At 42.8% G+C, this 26,236-nt stretch overlaps 1 protein-coding gene across 1 annotated transcript in view; it reads right to left on the bottom strand.

Annotated features, from left to right (window-relative positions):
• The window catches only part of PGM2 (phosphoglucomutase 2), a 36,142-nt gene extending 10,370 nt beyond the window's left edge, over positions 1–25,772 (bottom strand). The window contains exons 1-12 of the mRNA XM_065907229.1: positions 25,659–25,772; positions 21,228–21,395; positions 15,846–15,952; positions 12,431–12,515; positions 10,676–10,759; positions 10,368–10,561; positions 6,932–7,121; positions 5,948–6,045; positions 4,581–4,761; positions 4,397–4,490; positions 1,652–1,781; positions 753–942 (exon numbers count right to left, since the gene is read on the bottom strand). Of these exons, the coding sequence (XP_065763301.1) occupies positions 753–942; positions 1,652–1,781; positions 4,397–4,490; positions 4,581–4,761; positions 5,948–6,045; positions 6,932–7,121; positions 10,368–10,561; positions 10,676–10,759; positions 12,431–12,515; positions 15,846–15,952; positions 21,228–21,395; positions 25,659–25,709 (1,572 nt within the window). The 5' untranslated portion in view covers positions 25,710–25,772. The remainder of the gene's footprint in view (positions 1–752; positions 943–1,651; positions 1,782–4,396; positions 4,491–4,580; positions 4,762–5,947; positions 6,046–6,931; positions 7,122–10,367; positions 10,562–10,675; positions 10,760–12,430; positions 12,516–15,845; positions 15,953–21,227; positions 21,396–25,658) is intronic.
• Positions 25,773–26,236: the final 464 nt, after the last annotated feature.

Raw genomic sequence — 26,236 nt, 5'->3', positions numbered from 1 at the left:
CCTTTCTCCAGGGGATCTTCCCGACCCAGGGATTGAACCTAGGCATCCTACACTGCAGGTGGATTCTTCACCATCTGAGCCACCAGGGAAGCCCCAACGACTCCCATATAGTCAGAGAACAGGGTGAAACGAAGGAGGAAGGAAACAGGAGCTCTCAAGGCTGGACGAGTGACATCAGCGTCAGCAGGGCGCGTGTTAGAAAGGCAGATAAGGGGGAGCTGCGGCCTCAGCGTTTCAACCTGGCCACCAGGTGACTCTGATGTCTTTTCAAGTTCAACTGCTGAGAGAGGAAAAGCCGCATTTGCAGTCAGAAGACCCAGCATCTACCCAGAGCATCGCCAATGAGCTTCTAACCACAGGCAGGTCTTACGCTCCTGAGTATAGTCACCCCTCGGCACCCACGGAGGACGGGTGCCAGGAGCCCCTGCAGATACCAAAATCCACGGATGCTTAAGTCCATTATATGCCCTAGTGTAGTGAGCTGACCCTTGGTGTTTATGATGTGAAACCCTAAGATGCCGAGAGCCGACTGTATCAATTTCCTGCTGCATTAAAAGATGGCATGGGCCGAGATGACTAGTGAGAATCCCTATAGTTTTAGCTCATGTCTTTAAATTATCTCTATATTTTAACAGGTTATTTATAAAAAAGCCTAAAATCAGCTTCAATTAATTATATGATTAAATAGGTTAATTCAAAGCACAGTGAAAAAGTAAATAGAGAAGACTTAACTGATAAAAAACATTACTTACAGCTTTTTTATCAGGTTCATTATCATCATAGCCAGTTGTGAGGTCCCTAATGTGAGAAATCTCAAATCTGCCACAAGTTTTTGGATAATTACTCTTCCCATCAAAGTTTCTAAGGTTTTCAAATAATTGTTTAATAGTTTCTTGATCATGGCAGACAAAATACGAAGCTCTGGTGATATGGTAGCCATACCTATCAATACAAACACGGTTACATTCAAATGAGGAACAAATAATTGTGCCCAGTGTCCACTGAGCATGTATCTATCAAACAGTATGTTCTAAACAAACAACCACAACTAATTTCAAAGGAATAATTCAGCATTAAATAAAGAGGTCCGACGAGCTACCCCAGGAATCACTGCCCTGCTGTGTGGCCCTCAGACTCTATTTGTAAGTAAAAGTTTTATCACTGGAATACAGCCACGCCACTCCCATTACCTTATATCTGGTAGCTTTCGCACTAGAAAGGCAGAATTAAGTAACTGCTACAAAGACTAAATAGATGTTTAATGAACACATTTAGTCTTTTTCAACACTGGACATTTAAAAAATCACATTCTTCCCTTAGCCATTTCTGCAACATTCTCATTTATTAAGGATTAACAACATCACAAATGGTAATTACTATTAACTGCTTAAGTAGCAAAAGGGAAAGGTGATCTCTTATTTAGCTTTCATAAGAAATAGAATTCATAGCTAAAGCAAGAGCATCAGAAAGAATATGAGTATCCCATGCACAAAAAGAGAGTAAAACATTAAAAAATATTTCTGTGTGGGGATGCATGTTAATTGCATTTGCTGTGATCATTTCACAACATAGACATATACTGAATCACTGCGTTGTACACCTGAACTGATTAAAAAAAATTACTTCAATTAAATAGTCAATAGAAACTTACTCAACATAGATGGCTTTCAGCTGCTGAGACAAAGACAGATTCTTGGTTGCTAGAAAGCTGGCCAACTCTGCAGTTATGACGGCAGCACTGACTCCATCTTTGTCCAGCACGAAAGGGCAGCACATATATCCTGCAGAAACACGAGTCATACACACATCCTAAGGAGTGGGTCCTTTTACACGCTGCGCATATACATGTCTATATGCATCCTGCCTATTGCATGAGAGGTTGTCCAGGATGTAAATGATTCTCATTCACCATCACTGTATTTAAGAATCTAGCCCAGTGCCTAGCAGGTCTTCAAGAAGTATTTGTTGAGTACAAACTATTATGTATAAAATAAATGATATATAAGGATGCATTGTAGAATACAAGGAGTATAGCCAATATTTTATAATAACTATAAATGAAGTATAGTCTATAAAAATACTGACTATATTGTAAACCTGAAACTAATATAATATGGATGCGCTCAGATGCTCAGTTGTGTCCAACTCTGCAACCGCATGGACTGTATTCCTCAAGGCTTATCTATCCATGGGATTCTCCAGGTAAGAATACTAGAGTGGGTTGCATGCCCTCCAGGGGATCTATTCAACTCAGGGATCGAGCCCTCATCTCTTATGTCTCCTGCATTGGCAGACAGGTTCTTTACCACTAGTGCCACCTGGAAAGCCCTCAGTTCAGTTCAGTCACTCAGTCCTGTCTGACTCTTTGCGACTCCATGACTGCAGTACACCAGGCCTCCCTGTCCATCACCAACTCCTGGAGCTTACTCAAACTCCTGTCCATTGAGTCAGTGATGCCATCCAACAATCTCGTCCTCTGTTGTCCCCTTCTCCTCCTGCCTTCAATCATTCCCAGCATCAGGGTCTTTTCAAATGAGTCAGTACTTCGCATCAGGTGGCCTAAGTATTGGAGTTTCAGCTTCAGCATCAGTCCTTCTAATGAATATTCTGGACTGATTTCCTCTAGGATGGACTGGTTGGATCTCCTTGCTGTCCAACAAGGGACTCTCAAGAGTCTTCTCCAACACCACAGTTTAAAAGCATCAATTCTTCGGTGCTCAGCTTTCTGTATAGTCCAACTCTCACATCCATACATGACCACTGGAAAAACCATAGCTTTGACTAGATGGACCTTTGTTGCCAAAGTAATGTCTCTGTTTTTCAACATGCTGTCTAAGTTGATCACAACTTTTCTTCCAAGGAGCAAGGGTCTTTTAATTTCATGGTTGCAATCACCATCTGCAGTGGTTTTGGAGCCCAAAAAAAAATAAAGTCTGGCACTGTTTCCCCTGTTTCCCCATCTATTTGCCATGAAGTGATGGGACCAGATGCCATGATCTTAGTTTTCTGAATGCTGAGTTTTAAGCCAACTTTTTCACTCTCCTCTTTCACTTCCATCAAGAGGCCCTTTAGTTCTTCTTTGCTTTCTGCTATAAGTGTGGTGTCATCTGCACATCTGAGGTTATTGATATTTCTCCCGGCAATCTTGATTCCAGCTTGTGCTTCATCCAGTCCATCATTTCTCATGATTATACTCTGCATATAAGTTAAATAAGCAGGGAATCCCTCAACTATGCCTTAATTAAAAAAAAAAAAAAGGGAACAAAAAGAGGAAGTATTTGTTGAATAACCTGTAAGGAGAGTCTCCCTTCTAGACAAATTGTCCTCATTTTCCAGGTCTAGCCCCTCAGCTCACACAAAATTGTTTCTAATTGCTCAAGTCGATGCTTATTCTGTCTTCTCCAAATTCCCAAGTTTTTGCCAGTACAGGATTCACCTTGACAGTGAGTCTATACTCTTTTGTGTGGTTACTAACCTCACCTATATAAACTAATGTGGGCTAACATCAGTTCATCCATTTCCTTCAGAGTCAGTGTGTAACTGATAAGCAACGCATATTTGGTAAACAAATTTTGGGGCTTCTCAGGTAGCACTAGTGGTAAAGAAACCACCTGCTAATGCAGAAGACAAGAGATGAAGGTTCAATCCCTGGGTCAGGAAGGTCCCCTGGAGGAGGGCATGACAATCCACTCTGGTATTCTTGCCTAGAGGATCCCATGGACAGAAGAGCCTGGTGAGCTATGGTCCATATGGTTGCAAAGAGTTGGACATGACTGAAGCAACTTAGCATACACATAGTAACTTTTACTAAATAAAAACAGCTAAAATATCCCCAGCACAAACATTTGCATTTCATGTTTCTATTGCTAGCTCTCCTTTTTGCTTATTTATAGTGATTATTTAAGACAAGTGCTTTCCCATCATCCTGGTTGGCTCTTTCAGGTGATAATCACTCTGATGGAAGTCCTACGACTGTGGTTTCTCCTTTCTTCTGGACAGATCTCTGCAGGGCACTCTCTGACGGGCAGTGAGCTACATGTGGCCTAGACATCAACACCACAGTGAGGAAACACCACAGCTCCCCAAGTAGGAGGACTTTCTTAAGCTACTACAGCCAAGCACAAAACATCATCATTCACAGTCATCATGGGGAGAGGACTCACTTCCTCACATGAATGGCTTGATTATTTGTGAGATATTGTTTTCAGCTAAAAAAAAAAGTCTGTGACGCCAATTCCCGGGTTGGACAGTTCAGCATTTGCAGAGAGTCACAGAAGAAAAGCAAACGGCGTGCTTCTGTTTCAGTGTTAATCTTTGAACCCAAATTCAAATCTCTGTCCATTTATTTGCAATCTATAAATTAACTGATCATGTGACCACAGCACTCAACTCTTACCAATAGCTTCTTCGAATGCAAATAAGACATTTTTCCCCTGGTCTATCAGCTGTTTGGCTCGATTTCCCATCCACTTGAAGCCAGTTAACGTTTCCTAGAAGGACAATCCAAGAGAGAAAGAGATGCCTGAGACCTTCTCCAGAGCAGAAGAAAGCGGAAGAGGCAAGTCACACAAACACTGTACCTCGAAGTGAAAACCCTCCTTCAAGGCGATAGCTCGCAGGATTTTGGAAGAGACAGTGCTGGACAACATGTATAAGTTTTGGAGGGCGCTGTGATCTTGGTTCTTTTCTTTCCAAGAAGTAAAGAGCCACCAGCCCAGGAGGGCCCCCAACTCGTTGCCTGAAAACACTTTCCATTCGCCACTGAAAGAAAAAAACCACCTATGCGTGACAGTGATCTTAAGAGAGTGCTTAATTGTAAGTGACCAATAAGGACAGAACAATTAAGCCAAACAAGGGGCCAGGGGGCTTCTGCAGGACTGTTCTCACTATTCTTGCTTGTTGTTGTTGTTCTCATTATTCTTGTTTACGTAACAGAAGTGTGGCTACCACTGCACAAACATCTGAGCAGCTATGGTATCTCAGCCAGTTTGCCTAGACAAACATCCCATCTTTGAAAACGGCAAGTATGTCAACGATGACACAGAAATGCTTTTATCTCAGTCTTCGGCAAAGGCTTTGGTTTTAAATATAACAGATACAAGCTGGCAAGATGCCCCCCCCCCAAGTATAATAGCTTATATATTTCAATTTTTTTGCTCAGCCCTGCTGATTCTGAGAGAGAGCTTAGCATTCCTTAAGATTCAGCACAGTACTCACACAGTCTGGACACCAGAGAACCAGCTTGCGACTGTCCCTTTGTGAAGTCAAGGTGGTTACAAGCATACCTCACATTTGATCATGTAGCACCTCAGTTTAAATTTATAAAAACTGACACAGAATCGAACCTGTTTTGTCATAACTGAAAGTCCTAACCCTTTGGCAGCACCAAACTGTCCCCCAAGCATCACACATGCTGTTTGACCTGCAGAAATGCTTGGAGGCTGCATGCCTTTCAACTTTCCTCCTTATCCATCACTCTCTGTACAAACTCCACAGTCACACTATCTCAAGCGTTGCAGCACCCACAGGCATGCTCTCGGGTCTGCTCAACATAAATTCAACATGGCATTGAAGGTCTGGCTCCTCACCAAACCTTTGCCAAATGCTGAACTTTAAAGCCAGCACCAAACAAAGTACTTTGCCCTCATTAGGCATTGAGTCATTAATTATGATAAAAGTAATGATAAAGGGGGGATGGCAACAGATAGTAAGTTCAATACCAAAGTTCAATACCAATACACGCCGGGCTGGCTGACCCTCCACTATGCTTGCTGAACCTGTGGCCCCTGGACCAGTTCTTGCTCTATGTCAGAGCATCTGACAGAGGCTCAGTGAGATGATCATTTGCAAGATAAGTGGGAAACACTTCCATATACATCCGGTCTCTCCAGAAACATCTGACTGATACCATATCACACATTATGCAGGTAATCACAGTTCATTGTACCTTTCTTGCTTTTCTGCCACAGCAAGCCTGTCAGCATCTGGGTCATTTGCTAAAATGATTTTGGCCTTGGTTTTGTCAGCCAAAGCAAAAGACAAAGTCTGAAAAAGAGAAAAAGAAGACAAAAAGACTCCAACCAAGAACTGAGCACATTAGTCTTTAAAAACATTCAGTTCTCTGAGAACTAAAAGAGGTCTTTTCCCAAACCAAGACTGAATCCTATTTCTGGAACTGGCCTTGGTTGGTCACACACCACGTCCTAAGTCAGAGGTCGGATAGCGAGAGCATCAATGCACGACCCATGTGTGCCAGTGGGACTCACCCAACATCTGACTGTGTTTGTGGCTGGACTGGCTATTTCCAAGCCTGGCCCTGTGATCAACCTCACAGACAAACCAAAATTGACTCTCTGAGTATAACTGTTACCCAAACCTTTAAAAAGTTTAAGTGGGGGCTTCTTTGATGGTTCAGCAGCTAAGACTCTGTGCCCCCAATGCAGGGGGCCTGGTTCAATCACTGGTCGGGGAACTAGATCCCACACACTGCAACCAAGATCTGGGGCAGCCAAGTAAATAAATACTAAAAATAAATAAAAAAGTTAAAGGAACCATAATTTAAATAGCACTTTTTCATATCAGGAAAATGTCAACTGAGGAATAAAAATTATGTGATAAACCTCCATTCTATTATTGGTTCTTGTTGGCATTAAGAAGCATAGCAAATTAAATGAAATTAAATTAATTAAATTGAATGTAAAGCATCATTTTAAATTTGTGAGCAATTTCAGCTTTCACATCCTGAAGTCTAAGACATCTGATTTGAAAGTTCCTTTAAGAAATGGATGACTAATAAATATAAATATTTCCAATGACAAAATCACATTTTTGTTTGGCACAATGAAAACGCAAATAAACTTATTTTACTCCAAAGTAACAGTTTTGAATTATGTTCAAAATAAATTTTATAATTAAAAAACAGTCAAGTTACCAAGACACCTTCACCCTCTTCGGGATTCGGGTATTTCACTGTTGGGAACTCAGGATCAGGGTCCTTTTGCTCGGGAACAGCCTCGGGAGGAATAAAGTCGAATGCCTTGAAAGCCGACTGCACGAAGCTGTGACCCACACCATGGACAGAGGTGTGCACAAACTTCACCTTGGTCTCCTTGTTCACAGCCCTAAAACAGGCATGTGGAGAATGAGAAGACACACAAACACGGCTCTCAAAACGAAAGGTTTGCAAAACATCAAGGGGCCAGGTACCTAAGAACATCAGATTTCAAAATAATAAGAAGGTGTAAGACAACTGAGTATCTTTCAAAATTCTATTTAAAAAAAGAAAAAGAAAGAAAGCTTTTTCACTCTCTTCCAAACACACACGCTCCCACAACACATTGTTTTAAATTTCACTCTGTAGTTACTTCCTGCAAATCAGATTCCGTTTGGATTTTGTTTCATGCTACAACCTTCACACCTACAGTGGGTTCCAGGAGGGACTCCCAGCTGGCCCATGGCAGTACGTACCCACAGCAGTGCCAGCTCCAGGGCTTCAACCATTCTCTACCATCTTCACATATGATTTTCAAAATGTCCCTTTGAACACAATGTGATGGAACTTCCCATATACAGATGCATAACAAATTAAACATTTTCTTTGTCAAGTAACAACCCTATTTAGCAAAGTGCTCTGATTGAAACTTAATGTAGAATAAAAATAACATCAAAATTAACAGCAGACATTATAGAAAATGTAAATACAAAGTGTTAAAAAATTCCAGCGATCTGACTGCTAGGTTCTAAGGTAGTGTGCACTTCTTTTGGCAATGAGTAAATAAACAAGGTCTTCCTTAAGACAACAGTAGTTTAAAACAAACATATCTTTGAAAATAAATACATCTAGAAAAATAAATATGCAAGATTAGTGAGAACAAATCTGGAAAAGATAGAATTCAGAAGTTGATCCAACTTGAATTGGGAAATATATGAGAAGCAGTCAGGCTTAGTGGCTAACACAAGTTGGAGACAGAGTCTAAATTTAAATCCTGGAGATCTGCTACTTTTATTTGGCTGCCCTGGGTCTTAGTTGTAACACGCAGGATCTTCAGTCTTTAGTTGTGGCATGTGGGATCTATTTCCCTGACCAGAGATCAAACCGGGGCCCCCCCATTGGGAGTGTGAAGTCTTAGCCACTGGACCACTAGGAAGTCCCTAGAGCTCTGCCACTTCTAAGCTGTGTGACTGTTGCTTATTTTCTGTGACATCTCTGAGTTACAGTTTTCTCATCTATAAAATGGCAGTATATCAGAACCTACCCTCAGCATTACTGTGATGATTAAAATGAGATGAATTAATTAGTACAGAGGAAGGGAACATAGCAGTTATCTGATAGATAACAGCACTTAAATCATGTTAGAAATTGTCTGATTAAAGGTGATATTTCCAATTAGTCAAAGAAAAACAGATTCTTCAGTTTAATATGTTAGTACAATTGCACTCTTTAGAAAGAATTTAATCTGCTTTCCTACTTTACGCCTCATACAAAATTAAAAATAACTAAGAATTCAAGCGCTTTAAACGTTGCAAAATGTAGACTTCCCTGGAATAGCACAGTGGTTAGGACTCTGTGCTTCCACTGCAGGGGACACAGGTTTGATCCCTGGCTGGGGAACTAAAATCTCACATGTCATGTGGCATGGCCAAAACCAAAACAAAACATGGCAAAATGTAAACATGAAAGCTTTAAAGTAAAATAAGAGTTGTGCTTTTTTAAAAATAATCTTGGTATACTGAAATCTTTTTAAGTATGGCACAAAACCCAGAAATCGGCAATTAAACGTTTCAATGAAAAAATCCAAAGGTAACAACAGAAGGGAAAAGAATATTTGAAATAAACAAAGATTAGTTTTTCTGTATAAGCAAAGAGGTTTCACAAATGCAAAAAAAGAACAAATACTTAGAAAAATATAGGTTAAATAAAGATAAAAATATTCATAAATAAAAAATGTAAATAAAGTTAGGCATTGCTTTCATGTAGCAAACTGGGAAAGAGGAGAAACTTCATATACTCAGTGTAGGTAAGAATGTGTGTGGATCGTATACTGTTATCATATTCTGTTGGTGGGAACCTCAGCTAGTATAACATTTCTAAGAGCAATTTTTTAATCATTATTAGCTTTATAAATGCATATATAATTCTGATGCCTGCACTGTATCTTTTTTTGGCCCCGCACATCTTGTGGGATCTCAGTTCCCCAATCAAGAATCAAACCCCTGCCCTCCGTAGTGGAGGCGCACATTCTAAGCACCACCAGGACCATCAGGGACTTCCATCTACCATGTGCTTTTTGAACACTCTTACACACACACACACACACACACACACACACCCCAAAACTCAAGGAACCGTGTTTAAAGTTGCTGACTCTGGTGCTACTTGGCGAATAGCAGAAAACTAGAATCCTTAGTCTTTACAAAGTTCAGTAAGAGGCACAGAAGGATGCACAGATGAGCTGTGTCTGGATTACAGGCCAGTTTTTAATGGTCCCCAACATTTAAAAATTAGAGAATTTCATATGCAAAAATCTAGGTTTCCACCTTTTCTTAGGAGAAAAAACTCAGGTAACTGGTAACGCGGGATCTATGTTTGCACACGGTAACACCAATGGCATGGCAGCTCCCTTCAGGTGGGGTGAAGCTCCACATCCCACACAGGAGCTGCCACTCCCAGGCGGTCCAGCAAATACAACACTAGCGACAACCCTGAAGCTCTGCTGCTTAACCATCAGTGGCTTCTTGCTAAGGGGCCAATCAGGAGTGACGGGACCCTCGGCACACTAGGGCAGGACAGCCCTTCGCTCAGCACCCTGCTTTGGATCCGTGAGCATCACATCTGTGTCAGGGGGTTAAACAGACTGGTACAGTAGCCATTGAAACAAAAGGGTCAGGACTAATGGGGGCTAAAACAGAGAGGTACCCATGACAAATTAACCAGAGGCGAAAAGGCAGAGAACAAGACACATGCACTCTATATTCCCAGTTACGATTTTGAAATACTAATCTATTACATGTAAATATGTTTATATATGAAATGGAAATTTCTGGGAAGATTAAAAAAGTCAACATTTTCTATTTGACACCTTCCAACAAGCTTTTTTTCACATACATATATAAAAGTATGCACATATACACACACATATATACATATATGTATATATATTATACACACACACACCACCACCACCACCCCGCCCCCCACATACATGGTTTTCCTGGTGGCTCAGACAGTAAAGTGTCTGCCTGCAATTCAGGAGACCCAGGTTCAGTCCCTAGGTCGGGAAGATCCCCTGGAGAAGGAAATGGAAACCCACTCCAGTATTCTTGCCTGCAAAATCCCATGGACAGAGGAGTGTTTCCAAACCATTTACCTGTGAAAACAGTATTTTTTAAGGTCTTCAAAGTAGTCTTTATTGATGGAAGCGCTTGGGTCATGAAGGAGCAGACTGTCATTGAGCACAGAATCATCCCAGGCTTGAGGCCATGGTTCTAGATTTTCTTCAATAGCCTGTGAAATCCCTTTATCGTGAGGAGAGATGATCTGAGCCCCATTATCCCAATAGACCTGGAGAACATGGGAACATATCCAGATGGCTTAGAGTTCATCCATTCCCTGTGCTCCCAAGTCGTAGACTTCAGATCGAAGGACATTTAAGTATGAAGAAAGAAATAAAAATACCTTATAACCATTATCCTGCTTTGGATTGTGAGAGGCAGTTATCATGATTCCAGCACAAAGATTCAAATGTGATACTGTGTAGGGCTGTAATATAGTAGGAAACAAGAACAATTTGAAGCAAAAAAATTAGATATATTTAAAAGGTCTATCATCCATTGTTTGTACCATTTTCCCTTTAATAAACATAACATAGAAATATCATAACGTGTCATAAAATATTTGTGTGCCACTTCCAAGCAGTATACTCTAATTGCCCTTAAAACTAATTCACTGCTCAAAATTCTGCAATGTGCACCCTAAGTAAGAAAGGTGAGTGTTTTCCTGTGTTTCTTTTTACCCTATCTTCTCCTTGGTGACAGTAGAAAATTCTTTACACAGTATGATGCTCTGACTCTCCACTGCACATTCTTTTAAGCCTTCTGCTTAGGAAGGATGCTTATGGTTTCAGTTTATTCTCTCCATCTGCATCCTCTGCTCTTCTTTCCCTGATTTGCTTTTAAGTAAAAGGTTGAGGGAAATGTGGACAACGTGGAGAGACCTCTCAGAGCTTGCATTTATCTCCCACTCCGGGGCTGACTGTCCCGCTTTGTATTTCTACATAGCTCCCATCCTTATAAGACTACTTCCCCAAACGGGGAAAGGATCCCCTATGGCTACACCTGAGCTTTACTCTACACAGGGAGCCTGAAATTCTACCTGTCTGTCCCTCTCCATCCTCCCATCAAAAATCTCTATGGTCACTTGTCCCTCTAGGAGGTATCTCACGTTCCCCAGGTGTCCTGGAGCAAAGAAAAAGGGAGAATTACTTCATTACTTGGGCCAGTGATCATGAGACACTTATTTAATTCATGTCAGATATAAAAACAATTGCTACCAACATTAATACAGTATAGAAGACCAAGGAGGCCTGAACACACTGCAGTTTTTCCATCAAACAGTAAGATCTGAGCCACATCTGGATGTGACACTGAGCATCTACTGGGATATTTACCAGCTAGGAGGAGCTGCACTTACCTGTTAGTGCACCAGAGACAGTAAACGCAAAGCTGGTGGGGATCACTTCTGTATTTACACACTCTCATTTCTACTTGACGGAAGTAAGTGCATTCGAATCATGTTTTTGGTTTAACTTCTAAAAACATATATTCTGAGCATCTGGCCCTACTCTTAAAAGTTCGTTCTACTTAAAAGGAACACCTGTCATAGCACCTATTATCTTTCTCTTTAGATTCTGTTACAATAGGAATTTGATAAAAATCTTACTAAAACATGCCAAGCATGCTTCCGGTACTACCTATGAATAGGATTTAGAGTGAAACACTCATATATAAAAAGTTGGTACACCAACTTGTCAAAAAAGTCATGGTAAGACATGGTTTGAGGTGAATTCAGATTTAGATCCCAGAAGTTTCCTAATTGCAGTAGCTGAGAAAAAGAATGCAAACCAAATTAAAAAGCAAAAAGACAAACAAACAAAAGACATTCTGCTAGCCAGCTAAAATATCTTCAGAATGCAAGCAAAAGAAAAAATGCCTTAAAAAAAAAAAGAAATCAATTCTGATGAATCAAAAGTTGAACACCAGAGAAATATTACTAGGGTGTGGGAGGAACATTCCGGGAGAGGAGAGAGAAGTCCTGAGAAAAGGCAAGGAGCCCTTCTGTCTTTCAAACAACTGAATCCTAAGAGTGCTAAAGAGCACTGGCCATGTCCCACCCCTGATCCTGGGACAGGGAATTATAAAAGCAAACACTTACCACAAAAGGGGTTGGGGTTATATCAGAAAAGAGGTACACAGGAATCCCCTGGCTGATGAACGTGGTTGCAGCAAGTCGGGCAAATCTGGAAATGCAGAGTGATCGGGGAGAAAAGGAGAGGTGAGCTGTCAGGAGAGCAGGTGGCAACAGAGAAGAAAATGAAGGTCCAATCATTTGTTTTTTTATTTATTTGACCACCCCAGGTCTCAGCTGCAGCACTCGAGATCTTTAGATGCAGCATGGAAGCTCTTGGTTGTGGCATGTGGGATCTAGTTCCCTGATCTGGGATCAAACCCGGGCCCCCTGCACTGGGAGCATGGAGTCTAGCCAGGGGACCACCAGGGAAGTCCCCCAACCGTTTCTTTAGACTGAGAACAGCAGCCATATCGATGAAAATCTTAATTATACTCTGCTGGCAGGGAACATTAAGGCTGGAGGAACCTAAGGAGTCATTTCACTCCACCCCTTTGTTTAAGAGAAATGGGACCAAAGTTGAGAAAGGCCAGATGACCTGTCCCAAGTCCACCAGCCACACAGCAGCTGAGCCAGGCTGCACCCAAGTCTCCCAGCTCTCTTCCATCTCAGCGGGTCTCAGCCAAGGGCCGTGCTGCTCCCACAGGACACCTGAATCGTCTGGAGACAATTCTGGCTGTCACCGGGGTAGGGTGTGCGTGGCAGCTGGCGGATGGGGGCCAGGGATGCTGCTAAGCATCCCACCAGGCACAGGGCACTGCCTACGATGAAGAGTTATCTGGCCCTGTACCAAGTCTCATGGCACCAGGCAGAATGGAGAAATCTCTATCTGCGGCTGTCACTACCCAGGACATGCCACGAAGACTAGTATTTGATTCAATGTCGTCCTCTGCAAGACACACGGCATGCTGTCATGAGTGTGAGATGTATGTGGGACACACGTCTGTATATGACACTATACATCTTGGCTCCTTTCAGCGCTTAAAAGATGACAAATTTTTGACACTTCGACATATTTCTCAAGTTCCACAGCATCTGGCTTAGGGCAGGACACAAAACAAGGCATCAAGTCTTTCTTCGTGGTTGGAGTAAAGTATTTCGTCACAACCAACAATCTACTTCCAATGAACAATATTACACTGTTAGAGGATTTACAAAGTATTTGATCATTCTCTCAAACATTTCTTGAGCACTAACTGCAGGGAAGACTATTTTGGGAGCTGGCTGGGGCAAAAAGAGCAGATTTTTACCAACTCAGACATTAAAATTCCTAGAATTAACAGTAATACAAAAATGTTTTCGACAATTTAAAAAATGCCCCTATAAAGGAGAAAGTAAAAAAACAACAAATTTTAGCAAAAATAATTTAAATAAAAACCTGAATTAGATATATACTGCATTCACTAGAAGGTACAGAAGTCATTTTCACAACCTCAGGAAATGACATTGTTCATGGTAAGCTATCAAGAGGAAGTGTTCCAGTAAAAAAGGGGGTCATATAACCATAATTATGACCAGTGATGGGCAAACTCCAGGCATTTTGCAAATAAAGTTTCATAAAACTTTATTCAGTCATCAATTGTTCATGGCTGTTTTCATGCTACACGGCAGAGCTGAGTGGCTATAATAGATACTGTGTGGCCTAAAGTGTGTAAGATATTTACTATTTGCCCTTTAGGGAAAAAGTCCGCTGACCCCTGGTGCCAGCCTCTTTATGTTTAAACTGTGGTACCTTCTCTCACTTTATGATCTCAGAGCAAAAAGTACACAGATTACAGGTTTTGTGAGAATTAAATAAGTAAATACCTAGGTGCCTAACTCGCATTCAGCACTTGAATGATTCGTCATCATCACCACCACCACGCCACCATCACCAACACTACCACTTCCACAACTACTATCATCACCACTACCATCACCATCATCATCGCCACCATCACCATCATCGCCATCACCATCATCACCGCCACCATCACCATCATCATCACCATCATCATCTCCATTACCATCATCACCGCCACCATCATCACCATCATCGCCATCACCATCATCACCGCCACCATCACCATCATCATCTCCACCACCACCATCATCACCGCCACCATCACCATCATCATCTGCCTATAGCAACAAAAGATAGTCTCATTGGTTTGGGAATGTTACAAGAATGCACTTTGCAATGGGCATTTAAGAATGAGAAGAAGCTGATGAGGCTTATAAATAGTAGAAGAAAAAAATTACATAAAAGGGAGAAAAATGAGAAGGAGAAATAATGCTGCTGTTGTTCAGTTGCCCAGTCCTGTCTGACTCCTTGAGATCCCATGGACTGCCATACGCCAGGTCTCTCTGTCCCTTACCATCTCCTGAAGTTTGCCCACGTACATGTCCATTGCATCCATCTAAATCCTCTGACGCCCTCTGCTACTTCTGCCTTCAATCTTTCCCAGAATCAGGGACTTTTCCAACGAGTCAGCTGTTTGCATCAGATGACCAAAATACTAGAGTTTCAACTTCAGCATCAGTCCTTCCAACAAGTATTGAGGGTTGATTTCCCTTAAGGTTGACTGGTTGGATCTCCTTGCAGTCCAAGGGACTCTCAGGAGTCTTCTCCAGCACCACAGTTCAAAGGCATCAACACTGGAGATACCAAGGGAACATTCCGCCCAAGGATGGGCACAATAAATGACAAACAGTAGAGACCCCAGTAGATGCTGAAGAGATCAAGAAGAGAAGGAAAAAACACACAGAAGATCTGTATAAAAAAGATCCAGGTGAACTGGTGACGATGACGGTGTGGTAAGCCATCCAGAGCCAGACACTCTGGAGAGCAAAGTCAAGTGGGCCTTAGGAAGCACGGCTGTTAATCAAGCTTGTGTATGCGACGGAATTCCAGTAGAGCTACTCAAAACCCTAAAGCATGATGCCACCAAGGTGCTGCATTCAATATGCCAGCAAATCTGGAAGACCAACCAGTGACCACAGGATTGGACAAGGTCAATTCTCATCCCAATTCCCAAAAAGGGTAGTACTAAAGAATGTGCTACCCACTGGGCAGTTGCACTCATCTCCCATGCTATTAAGGTCATGCTTAAAATCTTGCATGCCAGGCTTCAGCATTATACGAACCAAGGACTTCCAGATGTCTAAGCTGGATTTAGAAAAGGAAGAGGAACCAGAAATAATATTGCCACTTAAAAAAAATTGCCTGAGGTAGGTATTAAGTTCTACATTGTCTACATAATTACATTTTCTTAACCCAAACATAAAACCAGAATTCTTAAAAATTACAAACAGAATCTACCCATCATTTTTATAGTCGAGCACTATACCTGACAGATGTATTTAAAGCCCACCTATTGAAATGGTGATTACAAATAAGACTACAAAATACAAATAAGACTGACAAAAATATAGTTTCCTGAGTATTAATATCTTTACACACCTCCTGCTGCTGCCTCCACTTGCTGGGTGGGCTCGAGCATCAAAGCTGATGACAACACCTCTTTGCTTCAGGTCACTGAATTGCTTTTCCAGGTACCTGCAAAATCCCTAAAAAACACCCCACGAATTAAAAGACTATGTATGTTTTAACACACTAAACCAAAAACTGATCAAGTTTTCTCTGCTTTCATAAGAAAACACTGCAGCAGGAGAGAAATCCCTCAGTAACTAAGTGAACTGTACAACCCGAAAATAACAGCTTCATTTTCTATCTCTATGTATCAGGTACTGGGTTGGACACTTACCATTTATTATCCGTAATCCCAGATCAACTTGGCCAAGAAATCCCATTTTACAGATGGAAAAGCTAGAACTTTCAGTGACTGGCCCAGTTTCAGATACACAAATAGCAGAGCCTAGATTTGTACCTGCAAACCATGAAATTAAAAGACGCCTACTCCTTGGAAGAAAAGCTATGACAAACCTAGAGAGCATACTAAAAAGCAGAGACGTTATTTTTGCCGACAAAGGTCCGTCTAGTTAAAGCTATGGTTTTTCGAGTAGTCATGTATGGATGTGAGAGTAGGACCATAAAGAAGGATGCTGCTGCTGCTGCTAAGTCGCTTCAGTCGTGTCCGACTCTGTGCGACCCCATAGACGGCAGCCCACCAAGCTCCTCTGTCCCTGGGATTCTCCAGGCAAGAACACTGGAGTGGGCTGCCATTTCCTTCTCCAAAAGAAGGCTGAGCACTGAAAAATTGATACTTTTGAATCGTGGTGTTGGAGAAGACTCTGGAGAGTCCCTTGGACCACAAGGAGATCCAACCAGTCCATCCTAAAGGAGATCAGTCCTGGGTGTTCATTGGAAGGACTGATGTTGAAGCTGAAACTCTAATATTTTGGCCACCTGATGCAAAGAACTGACTATTGGAAAAGACCCTGATGCTGGGAAGATTGAAGGCAGGAGGAGAAGGGGATGACAGAAGATGAGATGGTTGGATGGCATCACTGACTCAATGGACATGAGTTTGAGAAAACTCCAGGAGTTGGTGATGGACAGGGAAGCCTGGTGTGCTGCAGTCCATGGGGTTGCAAAGAATCAGACAAGACTGAGTGATTGAACAGACTTGTGCCCGGGTCTGGTTAGAGGTGGTTCAGTGCTAAATTAAAAGGTCACAGGATCTGCGGGCTTGTACCACCACTTATGAGCAAATGACAAGTTCCTTAATCTCTCAGTGCCTCAGTTTTCTCTTCTGTAAAATAGGAATAGTACCTACCTCTAAGGACTGCATGAGGACTAACTGAGTTAAAACATGCCATGTGCTAAGAGCCCAACACCAAGGATGTACTATGTGTTTGCTGTTATGAGCATCATTTTTACTGTCATTTTCCTTCAAAGCTTGCACCCATTTTATACAAATCTAAAATCTCTGAGGACGAGGAGGTGTTTCAGATATTTCAACCTGCTATATATAAAGAAAAGTAAAAGAAATTCAACACACTCAGTAAGATTTTGACAGTTAACAGATCTAAACTCGTTCTGTTTGTAAAATTATTTTCCAGCAGACAGGTCTTAAGGAGGCTCTATCAGTCCACTATTATACAAATAAAAATTGTGCAGAGTTTGGGCTATTCCCATCTGCCTAGAAATGGTGGAACACACAATTCCTGCATTTTAGTGGGTGCAGTAACATCACCTCAGTCTGAAATATGGACGATTAGAAAACTGTTAACTTTGACTTCAAGAGGTTTCAATTACTGGACAAAGTACATTTTATTACAGAACAAAAAGAACTCTGGTTGATTGGGTTATAATCATGGTTCATATTACTTATTTCACTTTGATTAAAGGAAGTCATAAAATGCAGTGTAACTCTTGTTTTTGGTAGGGCAATATTTCACAGCTTTCAGGGTGCCAGTTTAGAAAGCCTTGAGCTTTTCTTGTACAATAATACTGCACTGGGCATATCTTCTGAAGCTTCTGAGGGATACAAAGTAACAAGCACACATGGGAGCTGTTTTTGTGGGGTTCCTAGGAGGTAAGCAGATGCTCACACTCTAAGGCTTCCCATAGAGATAGTGCCCTCTCTCCAGCCCTGGTGGAACCCTGAGCCCCAATGTTCAAGAGGGTTAAAAGCATTCAGTTCAGTTCAGTCGCTCAGTCGTGTCTGATTCTCTGCAATCCCATGGACTGCAGCACACCAGGCTTCCCTATCCATCACCAACTCCCGGAGCTTACTCAAACTCATGTCCATTGAGTCGGTGATGCCATCCAACCATCTCATCCTCTGTCGTCCCCTTCTCCACCTGCCTTCAATATTTCCCAGCATCAGGGTCTTTTCCAATGAGTCAGGTCTTCGCATCAGGTGGCCTAAGTATTGGAGTTTCAGCTTCAGCATCAGTCCTTCTAATGAATATTCAGGACCGATTTCCTCTAGGATGGACTGGTTGGATCTCCTTGCAGTCCAAGGGATTCTCAAGAGTCTTTTCCAACACCACAGTTCAAAAGCATCAATTCTTCAGTGCTCAGCTTTCTCTATAGTCCAACTCTCACATCCACATATGACTACTGGAAACACCAAAGCTTTGACTAGACAGAACTTTGTTGGTAAAGTAATGTCTCTGCTTTTTAATATGCTGTCTAGGTTGGTCATAGCTTTTCTTCCAAGGAGCAAGCCTCTTTTAATTTCCTGGCTGCAGTCCCTGTTGTCAATGATTTTGGAGCCCAAGAAAATAAAGTCTGTCACTGTTTCCATTGTTTCCCATCTATTTGCCATGAAGTGATGGGACCGGATGCCATGATCTTCGCTTGCTGAGTGTTGAATTTTAACCCAGCTTTTTCACTCTCTTCTTCCACCTTTATCAAGAGGTTCTTTAGTTCCTCTTGCTTTCTGCCATAATGGTGGTGTCAGATACTTAAGACTAAGATACTTTAGACTAAAGCACTCAGCCTCAGTCTAAAATCCCTACTGTCTTCAAATGGCTCTAAAAAAAACTCTAGGGCCTGTTGAGGTGGAGCAGCTGAGGGCACAATTAAGAAGGTGGGATGCTTTTTCCACGGAAGAGACTCACTGAAGGATCAAAATATTATCGTAGAACCGAATAAACACCCTTTATATAGCTTCCAAAGGTTAAACTACAACCAGTATGGAAAAGCTACAAAAAGACAGATTTGGCTCAAAATAAAGAAACCATTCTTAAATGAGAATGATCCAAAGATAGGATGGCTATTTCAGAAGACAATGAATTCTCCATCATTGACGTGTCATGGCTCAGTCAAGGAACCTAACAGGAAATGATAGCCTCCATCAATGAGGCAAACAGTACAAAAATTTCCCTCTAGTCCCCATCCTGTTTCCCACCGGGATATTCCTGACTCACATCCACCAGCTTCTTAAATACAACCAGATGAATCTGGGGCAGCAATAGGACGAGAGGCCACACAAGGGACCAGCAAGCAGGGAGTGTTCAGAAGACTCCAGGCTCCACACTGGCCCATGTGAAGCCAAAAGCGGCCGCCCCACTGAGCCCTACCCACATGACAGATCTGTGAGCAAAATAAATGTGGTTGTTGTTTAAAACCACCGTGTTTCATGTGATTTGTCGTACAGTCCTAGTGACAGAGCGGAGGGCAACCTCATCCATCAGCGTGATCCCATGTTATCCATAAACTTGAACGAGAATTCCAGGCTCACTTTATTCCAAGTCTTCCCTCCAGAAAGATCTCAGGGAGCCCTACTGCTTAACAGGGATGGGTGGCCAGTGGTTTCCAGGGCAATTCAGTACCTTACGCAAGATTTCTTTCTTAGGATTTTGCTAGAATATGTCCAACTCTGTCTTTTAAAGTACACGTAAAGTACACATCATCACCAGTAGTTAATTTTCCCAGCCTTTTCTTTTCCGGACTAAAATGACCTTCATTTTTAACATGTCCCAGCAGCTGAAGAAACAGAACGACCTGTTCCAGTTCATTTCCCTCATGGACAGAACTCTCAACACTCAGCGGCAGCAGTTTTGTCAAAGGCTTCATCTTTATTCCTTAACGCTGAACGTAGCCCCGGTAGTGAAATTCACAAATAAAGGCAAGGAAACTCAGCAATAATTTCTACCTATGCTATAAATAAAGCCAAATAGAACTAATAACTCTTGATTATTCTGGCAGTTAAAAAAAAAAAGTTTCAACGCTGGTATCTGTACAACCATCACAAAACATAAAAACATAGAAGTCTGTTGGTTTAGCTGGTGGATTTGCACTGGAATGAAGCACCATGAGGGAATCTGTCTGTTTCAGTCATTATTAAATCCCTGATGTCTGGCACCTAATAAATCTCTGTGAAATGAATAAATGAATGAATGAACTTCAAAACAATGCTGCTTCCACTGACTGTACAAGCCTAACTTTATGGAGTAAACGTGTGACACCCTGTGTCCAGGCAAATCCACCAGATTAGTACATAATGAAACCAAATTAGGTCTGTCAAATACAAAAGGTGCCTGGAGTTAAATTAATTAAATGAGGAGGCCAATAGACTGAGGTGGTTTTAATGCCCTAGGAGCCTACTAAGCAAGTCAAAACCCAACCTCGTAAAAGCCTCAGGGTGAAGAATTCATAACTTAAGAACAGCCAGTCACAAACAGCCAGCTAAGCCTTCCCAAACATGGCACCCACTTGAGCTGGAGCCAACCTATGAACTTCCTTCCTTTGTTTCTGCCGCTCCTCTCCAAAAGTCCTTCCCCTGGATCCAGACAGCGGAGCGCTCTGAGAGGGAGCAGCCTACGTGACCCTAAAATATGTCACTCTTGCACGTGGATCATTTTCAGCTGAGACAATCAAGACCCGGCAGGCCGAAGAAAACCATTTACCTCTTCCTTAGCTACCTAAAAGAATTCAGAGAAGGAGCCTGATGCTGAAAGAGAGCTATTACCAGAGATAACTTTAAATCTGAAAGACCGATCTGTATGGCAGGCAAAGATCTACCAAACATCTCCTTTCCTACTGTCCTATGGACAGTATAAAAAACCATATATATATTTATAAATATATATATATTTGAAAAGTCCTTCTCCTGTCATTCTCCATTTTGAAGCTTCAACTGCTAGATTTGCCCTTGGGTCTCACTGCGTTTATGGGGCTCCTATATGTATATAATTAAACTTGTTTACTCTTGTTAATCTGTCTTATGCCAATTTAATTAACAGACCAACCAAAGAATCTAGAAGTGTACAGAAAAAAATATTTTCTCCCCAACAGTTCCTAACTGCTTCCAGTTTAGAACTGCTTGATTTGAATAGATTTTTGCTCAAATAAATTCTTAAAAAATTTAATTGCTTCAGTTTATTTTTTAACACTGGGAAAATATTAAGAAGTATAAAAATGTGGTACCTGTGTCGTCTGAATGATGGTCAAGTCATTCATATGAGAAATTCCTGCTCCCATAGCAGCTCGGAGGCCAGCGGTCCCAAATTCCATTCGAGCGCTAAAACATTTTTGTAGCTCCTCTGTATTACCTGCTGCAATGAGTTGTTTCACTGACTCCAGAGTTAAAGGATTCTGCAAAATAGGAATGTATATACCAGATATAGTCAGGTGAATAACATAATGAAAAAGCTGGAAAAAAAAAAACAAACCAACCAACCAAACCACAATAATTCTAACCTACAGGAGAAAAAACTATATATGCATGTATTTGAAAAGAATATATATATATATATATACACACACACATACATATACATATTGTTATTGCTGTTGTTCAGTCGCTAAGTCATGCCTGACTCTTTCGCAACAGCATGGACTGTAGCCCACCAGGCTCCTCTGTCTATGGGGTTTTCCAGGCAAGAATACTGGAGTGGGTTGCCATTTCCTTCTCGAGAGGATCTTCCCAGACCAGGGATCAAGCCCATGTCTCCTGCATTGGCAGCTGGATTCTTTACCACTTAGCCACCAGGGAAGCCCACATATACATATACACACACATGTATAGGCCTTTCAGTTTTATGAGGCTTCTGAAATTTGAAATGTGACGTTGGTCTTTTAAAAATTATAATGTGTGATACTGCAATATAGTGAGAAATACATGAGACTTCCCTGGTGGTCCAGTGGTTAAGACTCCACGCTTTCAATGTAGGGGGTGTGGGTTCAATCCCTAGTTAGCAAACTAAGATCCCACATACTGCATGATGTGAACAAAATATTTTTTAAAAATTAAGAAATATATATTTATTGTTCCTGAGACAGTAAAGAATCTGCCTGCGATGAGGGAGACCCGGGTTTGATCCCTGGGTTGGGAAGATCCCCTGGAAAAGGGAATGGCAACCCACTTCAGTATTCTTGTCTGAAGAATTCCATGAACAGAGGAGCCTGGCAGGCTACAGTTCATGGGGTCGAAAAGAGTCGGACAGGACTAAGTGACTAACACTTTACTGTTCCTAGTTTCTAGCAAAGAGGTCATAAAACCCTTGAAATTCCCTTAATGATTAGGATGAAAGTTGCATCTTCTGTTATTTATAATAAATCTCTTTCATCCATACCTGAGTTTATCCTAATGAGGTGACTACTAGGAACCAACCAAGTGATCAGCTGATGGGAATTTTCAACTCCGTCCTCCCCTGAATTCCAAGAAGGGGAGGGGATGGAGATTAAGATTAATAACCAGTGGCCAATAATTTAATCAATCACACCTATGTAAAGGCACTGAAGCTCTGCATCTCTTCCCACCAAACCTTGCCCTGTGGATCTCTTCCAGATGGCTGTTCTTGGGTTGTGTCCTTCATTAGTAAAATTGGTAATAATAAGTAAAGTGCCTTCCAGAGTTCTGTAAGCTATCCTATCAAATCACCAAACCCTAGAAGGGGGTCAGGAGACCCACTGGTTTACTGCTGCTTGGTCAGAAGTACGGGTATCTGAAGTGGGAGCAAGCTTGGGGGATGGAGCCCTTAAGCGGGGGCGTCTACACTAACTCTGGGTACTTAGTGTCACAGTTGAGTTAAACTGACACCCACTTGGTGTCCATAGAAAAATGAGAACTTGTTCGCTGTGAAAAACTCACACATTTTGTGTCTGAAGTATTATGAGTACAAGGAAATTGGTTTTCCTTTACAATGTAAGTATTATTTTCTTCCCTACAAAGGTAAGCACTTTTGGAGAAAGGGGATGAATACACAGGTTTTGGGGTCTAAGACTCAGAATGGAATCCCAGCCACATCATCATTCACCAAATTTATACTGTTGGGCAGATTATCTAGTTTCTTGAATTCTGAGTTTCTTCATCTCTAGAATATGAACAACCTATAACCTTCCTTACAAGGTGGTTCTATGGTGGTTTATATTAAATTAACATAAAACACCCTTTTCTGTCTGGCATCTAGTAGTAATCAAATATTCATTTTCTTCCCTAATATCTTCAAATTTTCCCAAAGTGATAAGCTTATATAATTTAAGTCAAAACACTACCTTGGTAGTGTTGTGGTCTTTTAAAAATTATAATGTGTGATACTGTGATAGAATAAGAAATACATGAGACTTCCCTGGCAGTCAAATTTGAATCTTGCACTAACTACAATAGGCAGGCAACTAACAAAAACCCCATTTACAAATGGAGAAGCTTCAGAAATAATGTCCTGCTTAAACTGTGTGAAAAGCATTAAAATTTAGTACCTCTTCTGTTACACTGACTGCTTCAAATGAACTCACATGAATCATTCATTTTTTTCATACAACAGTTACAGAAAATGTTAAGAATGGGTAAAAATGACAATTATATTATTTCACATGAAACTTTTAAATTAAGAATTCAGGGTAACAAACTTTATTTCTATCTTCCAGCAATCATCTCAAGTAGATAAACACGCAGGTCAATCGTGGCCACATAATTAAACTTTGAAATGCTACTGCAATAAAACACTGGCTTTCTGGAATTAAGCCCACACTTCCAGATTGTTCCAGATTCAACAGGAAACAAGTAAAAGCCCATCTTCTTAGTTAAAAGCAATAGCCACTGACCACAGAGCACAAGCTGACCTATCAGACTGTCAGGTGCCCCCAAGTTAGGGCTCAGATCTGGAATGTAAAAGAGGTTCAATGGATATTTGCGGAGGGAATGAGAAACATAGACTTCAAGGTCATTCTCAATACCCGGTAATTCTTTCATTCACAACGTAGACTTGGAAAATCCTAATTGACTTTCAATATCTCTAAAAGACCAAATAGCCTGAGAGAAACCAAAGGAGGCAGAAACATAAGAATGAAAAATCAAGAGGTCAGTGGAGACCAGAATTAGGTGTGCAAATGACACGTCTGTCAGCGTCCGAAGGATGGGGGTGGAGGCACAGTGGAGACGCTGGAGGGTAGCCGCTGGGCGCCCTGGAACCCTGGGGCAACCAGACCAGAGGGCCGCACGGCTTTTAGCTGGCAGGAAGTTCCCTCTGGGTGCCTGGCTCAAGCCCAAGAAGAAACTGAGAAAGGAAAAGAACAAGAGGAGTAGCAGAAACTTTAAAATGAGAAAAACACCCCCTCACCTTTATCCAGTTATCTCTGTATACACAGATAACAACATTTTGTAGAAACTGGATTTTTATTTCTTCAAAGGGAAAGTTTTACGAAACTAAAATTCATTACCAATTATGGCTTTAAAAGATTTTTACTCACTGCCAGTTATTGAGTTATCAGAAATGGGGACCTTTCCCTCCTCCAAAGAATTACAAGAAGGAAGTTGCTCATAGCACCCAGAAACCGTCTGAACTGGCACTGCCTGCGCAGGGGCCGGAGGGGGAAGGGGAAGTCCTCACTGACTCAACACCCCAGGCCTCCAGCCCTGTGCAGGCCTAAGGACCACGCAGGTTAGTGAACAAGCGGGATTTGCTGGGGCCCAGTGCAAAACAAAGAAGGGACTCTTCGTTCAAAATATTTGGAAGAATCTTAAAGTGGGACAGAATATTAAACCAAGTGCTGGGCCCTCCTAGGGGAACAGGTGTTCTGCAACCCAGTGAATCTCTTGTCTTTGAAGTCAGCCCTGGAGATAGACATTGATAAATAAAACCACAAGCAAGTTGTTCTGTTTTTGGCCCATCTCTGTAAGAGGTATGAGGGAGAAGAACAGCATGTTTAAGGAGAGTCCTAGAAAGAAATAACTCAGGTGAATAAGCCACATTTAAGTTCAGACCTGAAACATGAGTAAGGGCAGGAGAAACAAGTTACGCAGAAGAGGAAACTCCCAGGAATGCAAACGGATGCAAGAGACGGAACAAATGGGAAGTGAGACCTAGGTTAGAAAGGAGACTGGGAATGGTGTCTGGAGCTGGGTCCCTGCTCCGACACCTCGGAGAGTGAAAAGCTAGGGCGCTGTGTCCGAGGGGCTCCCCATCTTCTTCCCAGCAAGAACGCCAGAAGCCAAGCGGGCCCAACGGAAGGCACCTCTATTGGCAACCAAGCGCCTGGGAAAGCCGCTCTGCCAAGTCCGCAGGAGCCCGAGGAACAGGGGAGCAATTCTGGGGCGCCGGGGGATGCACTGCCCACGGCAGAGGGCGAGCCCCGCGGGCAGAGCGGCAGGAACCCGCGCTCGCCTCTATCCGACGAGCCCCCGGAGCCCGGCCCGCGGGACGGCGGGTGTGGTTCCGGGACGACCCTTCCGGGCCAACTTCGAAAGGGCCACCAACCGGCCACCGCGGCGAGGCCTGGCGGCCGCCCCTTCGCCCTCGGGCGGGACGCGCTCGGACCCGCGAGATGGGCGGGGAGGGCCAGAAGCACCGCCACGCGTCTCAGGAAAGGGGACCCCGCGCGTCTCCCGGGCGCTCCCGGCCCCGGGGGGCCCCTTGCCTTGTCCCATCTCAGCCACCGGGCCGCCTCCTGGTCCAGCCGGGAGTCCATGCCTGCGCCGCCGCCGCCCGAGCCCCGTCCCAGCTGCGCCGCCGCCGCCGCCGCCGAGCCCTGGAGGTGGCGAGACCGTCCTTCCGGCGGGGCGGGGAGAGCCGGCTCGGGAGCCACTCGCGTCCGGCAGGAAAATGACGCGCTCGGCCGCGGAGCACGCCTCCTGGCGGGGTGCCCGCGCGCCCGGGCGGGGCAGAGGGAGGCGGGGCCGCGGGATCCAGCCTGGCGGTGGAGGTGGGGCTGCCGGGAGGTCAGGAGGCCTTCCATTCAGGTCCTACTGTGCTCCGGGCACCGGGTCAGAGCCAGATCCGAGCACCCGTAAACCCAGTTCAGTTCCGTTCAGTCGCCCAGTCGTGTCTGACTCTTTGCGACCCCATGAACCACAGCACGCCAGGCCTCCCTGTCCATCGCCAACTCCCGGAGTCCACCCAAACCCATGTCCATCGAGTCGGTGATGCCATCCAGCCATCTCATCCTCCGTCGTCCTCTTCTCCTCCTGCCCTCAATCTTTCCCTGCATCGGGGTCT

Source organism: Muntiacus reevesi, chromosome 16 (genome assembly GCF_963930625.1).
Source record: "Muntiacus reevesi chromosome 16, mMunRee1.1, whole genome shotgun sequence".
NCBI classification, from domain to species: domain Eukaryota; kingdom Metazoa; phylum Chordata; class Mammalia; order Artiodactyla; family Cervidae; genus Muntiacus; species Muntiacus reevesi.
This window is presented reverse-complemented; position numbering and strand designations above follow the sequence as displayed.